Raw genomic sequence first — 7,101 nt, forward strand, 5'->3', positions numbered from 1 at the left:
GAAGATCAGCTGTGACTTGACTTGACTCAGGAAGATCAGCTGTGACTTGACTTGACTCAGGAAGATCAGCTGTGACTTGACTTGACTCAGGAAGATCAGCTGTGACTTGACTTGACTCTTGAAGATCAACCGTGACTTGACTGGACACAGGAAGATCGACTGTGACTTGACTGGACACAGGAAGATCAGCTGTGACTTGACTGGACTCATGAAGATGAACTGTGACTTGACTGGACTCAGGGAGATCAGCTGCGACTTGATTTGCGTCATGATGATCAACGGTGACTTGACTTGCCTCATGACGATCAACGGTGACTTGACTCTGGAAGATCAACGGTGACTTGACTTGACTCCGTGACTCGACTTGACTCATGAAGATCAGCTGTGACATAGCGGGCGCTGTTGTGCTGTTGCCATGTTGTGAGAGTACTCTAGTGCGGCCGCCTTTACACAAGTGGACTCGGTGTCATGTTTCTCCGCAACACCCACCGTGAACACGGAGTCGACACACAGCAGAGCAAAATCCAAAAAATAGCTTAGAGAAGAACGTGGACCCTCACGGGTTAATCGTGACTTTAAAGGTTAATTTACTCCATCACAGAAAAAGTCTATCAGTACACAGTCTGGCAAATCAGAATAACACGCAATGTCCAGATACTCTTGAATCAAGATGGTGGCATGTCTTTCTGTCTGTGCGTGATTGAGTGGTTGATGTTTGTTTGTTCATGGGATATTTGCCAACTATTCATTTTGTGAACGTTCGTAAAATATAACTATAATATAGAGTCGGAATTCGTCACACTCGATGGTTGTTTTATGACGCAAATCCGTATAGTTTAAGTCGAGACTGACATCTTCAGTGAACTGGCACTGCGCTAGTTCTAGCAGTGCATTTTAAAAACGCACGGTATCCGTATAATCCCAGTCTGAACAAGTGGTTAGGACCATCAAGCTGGTACGGAAATTTACCTGGAGCTGTGGTTTGCTTTTTCGCCGTTTCTGGGGGATCTGGCTCGAGCTGGCTGGTCGGTGCCTGGGGCATGCTTGCCTGTTGGATCTCGGGTGCGGACGTGTCGCTGAGTTTGATGGGTCTGGTCTCTTCATGATGAAGGAAAGTGCTTTTTCTTTTCTTGTTCTTGCTGCTGGTTTTTGAGATATAGCCTGATGTTTTAGAGGCGGCTGGCCTTGATTTTGACTTTTTTTTGCCTGCAGCATTGCCTCACTCGCTGGGCTTCCTGTTTACGAGTGACGAAACGCAGCATCATCGGTCGCCACTGAGAAACGGATAACCCGTACTGGATTTTTCCGTCACTGACCTGGACTTTGTTATTATACCTAGGCCTGTTTTTTCTTTTGGATGCCCGGGTCCTATGTAATATTATAAGGAATTAGTAGCCTTTGGAGACCTAAATTGGAACTGGTTACAGCCAGTATCTGATGATTTCAGAGCTTATTGTGATTCATTAAATCTCTTTCAGATTGTTGACAGTCCCACACGGCTAAACTTCAAAAACCCGGAAAAGTCATCGCTAATAGATGTGATTATAACTAACGTTCCTCATAAGTACTCAACAGCTTCCATATTTGCAAACGACATTAGTGACCACTGTGTCGTAGCAACAGTTAGAAATACTAAAATACCTAAAATTAAACCACACATTATAGTCAAGCGTAACATGAAGCATTTCTCAGAACAAGAATTCCTTTACGAGTTATCGAATTATGATTGGGAAAAAATTAATATTAGTGCAGATGTTGATCTCTTATAACTCCATTCTGCTGTCTGTTGTTCTGTTGTCAGTGCTTCTTTGTCTGAATATGGCAATGATCACATGCTGTGTGGTATCGGCGTTTGGTATCGGGGCATTTTAACGAGTACAGAAGCTCAGTATCAGCCCGATACCGATACTGCATCCCTAGGCTATACATAAACCCATATAGGAAATAAAAGAGTTATTGAATAAGCATGTTCTAAACTCCTGAAACATTGGAGTTTCATATTTTAGAGCAGTCACTGCAATTGACACTGGTGTTGTATAGTGTGAGTTATTGGATACAGGTGAGTGCGCAATCAGTGCAGTGGAGCATGGGAGATGTAGTCCATAGTGATGCGTGACAGTCTATGTGGAGTAAATGTCAATATGGTGAGAGAGCGACCTCTTGTGTTCATTGGATGAAAGTCCATGGACTGGATTCATGACAATTACTATTTTTAATGTTTTTGAGAGAAATTTATTTTGCTCATCAAGCCTGCATTTATTTGATAAAAAATACCAAAAAAAAAAACAATAATATTCAGAAAGGTGTCACTACCAAAAATACAGTATATTTGCATTGATTTAAGGGTAAGTTTAGGGTAAGGGTAGGTATGGACAGGTAGGTTTAGGGTAGGGGTAGGTATGGACTTTAAAAAAAGCCTCAAACCACATTAATAAAATGCTGGTAGCACAATCTGATAAGTAGCATTTTTCGCTATCGATTTGTGCTACCTATTTTTTTAATGGGAGGTAGCACAATCTGAGCGGGTAGCACAAATCGTCTGAACACCGGACAGCGTACAACTGGCTGAGGGTGGAAATATGCTCAGTGGTCGTGGGTGGGGCCTAAAATCAAAACCGTTTCGTAATTGGGACTGTTTAGGTTTTTTAGGGGTTAAAAAAATGGAGTGAATGGATTTTTTATCATTGTAGGGTGATTTTTTTCCACACACTGCTAAGACACATTTATATGCAAACACCATGTAAAAGTGAATTTTGCATCCGATGTCCCCTTTACGAAGTATTCTTTTTCAGTGAGCTCAAATGAAATAAGTCCACACTACACATTACTATTGGTTTTTAAACCTTAAATGGATTGAGGTAACCAATTTCTTGATGGGTTTTAATCTGCTTTTGTTTCAAAATTAAAATATGAATATGTAAGGTTGTTTTGTTTGCTTCTTTCAAATTTGAAGGTGATTGTGTGGTGACCACCAGCCCCTGCATTCCTTAACTGCTCCTGTGAGTTCCTAACTAATTCAACCAGTCCTAAATCACCATGGAGCCCAACAAAGTTCAGTCTGAAGGAGGGCTCAATGTCACTCTGACTATCAGACTCCTCATGCACGGCAAGGTAAAAGAACAACATGCCTCTAATCTAAAACTTCCACATACACAATTTACTGCACCATGGTAATCATTCTACCAGTCATAAAGAACAGATTGTGGACATAGTACTATATTTTGTAAGAGGACAAAAATGTCTCTCCTAATCTCAAAGGATCTTTCCAATCACCGAAAATGTTTTAATGGTACTTGGTTTCCCATATTTATTTGTGTTATGCACCCATGTGTTAGATATATTGCGCAATAAATCGATTGTAAGTTTGTTACTACAATAAACACATTATCTTTTTTTTTATCTTGCAGGAGGTTGGCAGCATTATAGGCAAGGTAAAAAGACACATTCAGCCACCAAGACAAAGCTTACAAATACTTGAGTTTGTAAAAGTCTCTTTTTTCTGAATGAACTATATGAATTTTAACATGTATTTAGTAGAAATGTAATTTTTACAATCATTAACATCTGCATTTTATCAAAAATGTAATTATTCTATACAGAAAGGGGAAACTGTGAAGAAGATGCGTGAGGATGTAAGTAACGTTACAAATAATGTTAGTTGCTGTGATAAGTGTAACATGGTTATTAACAAACAACGCAAACTGTTTCTACAGAGTAATGCACGCATAAATATTTCAGATGGGAATTGCCCAGAGAGAATAGTTACCATCACAGGACCCACAGATGCCATATTCAAGGCCTTTGCTATGATCGCATACAAGTTTGAGGGAGTATGAGAACTTTTTCTAATAAAAGTGTTAGTAAAACCCCAAAAGAAATCAATTAAAACTGTAACGTAATTGTAATTGATTTTTTGATTCTACATAGGATATCATTAACTCTATGAGCAATAGCCAGGCTACTAGTAAGCCTCCGGTGACTTTGCGTTTGGTGGTGCCGGCCAGTCAGTGTGGCTCTCTAATTGGGAAAGGAGGCTCCAAGATCAAGGAGATGAGGGAGGTATGTTCAATCTTATCATTTCTTTATGATCCACATATTTCATAAAGTGCAGCAATTATTTTAATGCACAGTATATGCACAGAATGTCATTGATACTCCAAGACAACAGCAAAACTATACTTTTTTACTTGGATTAAACAAGTAGTAGTGCTTTGTTCCAAGGGGTTTTATCCTGGAAACCCTTTGAATGCCAATGCTACTCCAAGACAACAGCAAAATTATACATTTTTACTTTGATTAAACAAGAAGTAGTGCTTTGTTCCAATGGGTTTTATCCTGTAAACCCTTGGAATGCCATTGCTACCCCGAGACAACAGCAAAACTATCAATTTTTACTTGGATTAAACAGATAGTGCTTTGTTCCAAGGGTTTCTATCCTGGCTGAATGTGCTGTGCTTTTTCTCCAGTCTACAGGGGCTCAAGTGCAAGTGGCTGGAGACATGTTGCCCAATTCTACTGAGCGGGCAGTCACTATCTCAGGTGCTCCAGAGGCCATTATCCAGTGTGTGAAGCAGATCTGTGTGGTCATGTTGGAGGTAAGGAATAGAAAAAAGCCAGATGCTTTGAGGTATAGTTCACCCAACACTCAATCTCATGTTGTTCCAAACTTGAATGGTTTTCTGTCTTCTGGGGACAATTCTCAAGCTGCAAAAAGCTAAAGTAATGAACAGATAGAAATCTAACACTATCCACTTTCAGATCAAATCCAAACATTGATCAGCACATGCATACACATGCTGTATATATTAAATATTGCGACATAAACCTCAAATATCAATTAATGTCAAACCTCATTGACTTTTTATCTCATTTTGGTAACCATATAAGCATCTACTGCTTCTACTACGTACTATTATAGTTTGCCCTCACTTTTATTTTTCCTAATTTCCGTCTTTTCTATCTTTATTTGACCTCCACTGACCTTTGCCAGTCCCCACCCAAAGGTGCCACAATTCCATACAGGCCGAAGCCTGCCACTGCACCAGTCATCTTCTCTGGGGGCCATGTAAGGGCAGACACTCTGACAGCACCAGCCACAGCCAACCTCAGTCTGTTACTGCAGCATCAGCCTCTGCCTGTAAGTATGGTCAAAATACACTATTACATCTACAGACATACAGTACAGTACATACAAACATACAGTAGTACTAGTATATAAAAATAAACTAGTGGGACGTGAGCCATTTGCTTACATACATGTACATACTTACATTGCTTATCTTTTTGCTTAGAAAAAAATCATCAAGTCTTATGATATGTAATTCTAAGTTGTAAACAACTCTACATATTCCTCTTGAGGTGATACATGTAAAATGTAATTATAGTCTTTTTGAATAAATAAATTACTTGAAGAAATTCAAAAAATGCAGACCAAATGCAGTTATATTTTAATGCAGTTTTTACAGAATTTTTACTGAAAAAAATACGGTAGCAACATTTTAGGTTTTATGGTTTTAACTTAAATTTACATTTAAATACTGTAATTTCATTATTAACTGATATAATGTTCATTTACCAACCTATTGAAGTACTGAAATCTGTTTGTACCTTTGTAATACACTGATGACCACCAAAAGCAGGTGGTGATGAGAAAATCACATGATGAACCAAAGCCCATCACAAGCAGCTTTTAAATATTAACATATATAGAAGGTGCACAGTGTCATTCACACAAACACTAAACACCATCATGGTAACACACATGAAACTGAAATAATGCAATAAACATTCATTTAACAACATTAGATGTAACATAAAACCCTAATGTACAAAACTGATAAGAAAAAACTAAGAAGAACGTCTCAGGTTACTTATGTAACCATGGTTCCGACCCCTAGAGGACGCAGTTCGAAGTTCTCATGAAAGGGAAACATAGTTCCCTGTCGATACTACACTCGTACTGCGTCTGCTAATACGCTATGGGAAAAAGCCTTTTTTCTCCTGAACTGAAGCCTTTTTTCAATCATGCAGTGAAACTGCACGGCCATTGGTTCGTGCAGTGTATAAACAATGAACCAATGAGTCGGCAGCGGAGCAGTTCCGGTCCATTTCCCCTGCCGCCATCCGGCAATTCTAAAAGAGCTACTAAAAGAGCTTGGCATTGTTGCAAATGCCGCGCCGTTACAGCGGTTCGCGAGGGTCTCCCCTGCACGCCGATGACGGCCACTCGGAGTGCGTTTCCTGCTTGGGGAAATCCCACGCGGAAGCTGTGCTCACGGGAACTGATTGTCCGCCCCTCGCGCCCTCCCGTTTTCTTCCTCCCAGGGACCTGTGAGGAAAAAAACAGCGGGGCAAAGGGGTCGAGCGATCGGCCACGAGCGAGCTCACGCCGGTCCAGATCCCGCGTGCCTCGTCCGGCTGCGAGCGAGCTCACGTCGGCCCAGATCCCGCGTGCCTCACCCTCGCCCCAGAGAGAGAGTTCTCCCGTCCTCTTCTCCCAGTCTGACCAGCGTCCCTCTGCCTGCACGAGCGATCTGGTCTCATTTGGGGGAAGTGAGGATGAGCTGCCTGATGACAGCATGTCATTGACAGCCTCGGATGCAGAGGAGCTGTTGAGCTCGGTGACCGACCCCACCCCCAACCAACGAGGATATTCACTCCAGTTCGCTCGAAGACCCCTGCACTTCAGCGGCGTGGTCCCCACCTTAGTGCAAAGCAAGGACGCTCACGTCCTGCGCTCATTGGTGATGAATCTGCTGGCAAAAGGAGCTGTAGAAACGGTTCCTCCACCTCAGAGCGAGTCGGGCTTCTACAGCCGTTACTTCCTCGCACCCAAAAAGGATGGTGGCCTCCGGCCCATCCTCGATCTCAGGCACCTGAATCATGAAAAGGTCATTCAGGATGACTACGCTGAAACAGATCCTTGCGCAAATTCGCTCAGGGGACTGGTTCTTGTTCTCTGGACCTGAAGGATGTGCACTTTCACATCCAGATAGCCCCCCGTCACAGGCGATTCTTGAGATTCGCTTTCGAGGGAGTGGCTTATCAATACACGGTCCTTCCCTTCGGGCTGTCCCTGGCCCCCCGCACTTTTACGAAGTT

At 41.9% G+C, this 7,101-nt stretch overlaps 1 protein-coding gene across 1 annotated transcript in view; it reads left to right on the forward strand.

Annotated features, from left to right (window-relative positions):
- LOC107688822 (poly(rC)-binding protein 3-like) overlaps positions 1–7,101 on the forward strand; it is a 22,598-nt gene that overhangs the window by 8,260 nt on the left and 7,237 nt on the right. The window contains exons 2-8 of the mRNA XM_016486603.1: positions 2,954–3,111; positions 3,408–3,431; positions 3,600–3,632; positions 3,714–3,830; positions 3,928–4,059; positions 4,467–4,595; positions 4,991–5,137. Coding sequence (XP_016342089.1) covers positions 3,037–3,111; positions 3,408–3,431; positions 3,600–3,632; positions 3,714–3,830; positions 3,928–4,059; positions 4,467–4,595; positions 4,991–5,137 — 657 coding nt within the window. The 5' untranslated portion in view covers positions 2,954–3,036. The remainder of the gene's footprint in view (positions 1–2,953; positions 3,112–3,407; positions 3,432–3,599; positions 3,633–3,713; positions 3,831–3,927; positions 4,060–4,466; positions 4,596–4,990; positions 5,138–7,101) is intronic.

This window comes from Sinocyclocheilus anshuiensis, unplaced genomic scaffold (assembly GCF_001515605.1).
Source record: "Sinocyclocheilus anshuiensis isolate Anshui unplaced genomic scaffold, SAMN03320099.WGS_v1.1 scaffold101, whole genome shotgun sequence".
In the NCBI taxonomy this organism is placed as follows: domain Eukaryota; kingdom Metazoa; phylum Chordata; class Actinopteri; order Cypriniformes; family Cyprinidae; genus Sinocyclocheilus; species Sinocyclocheilus anshuiensis.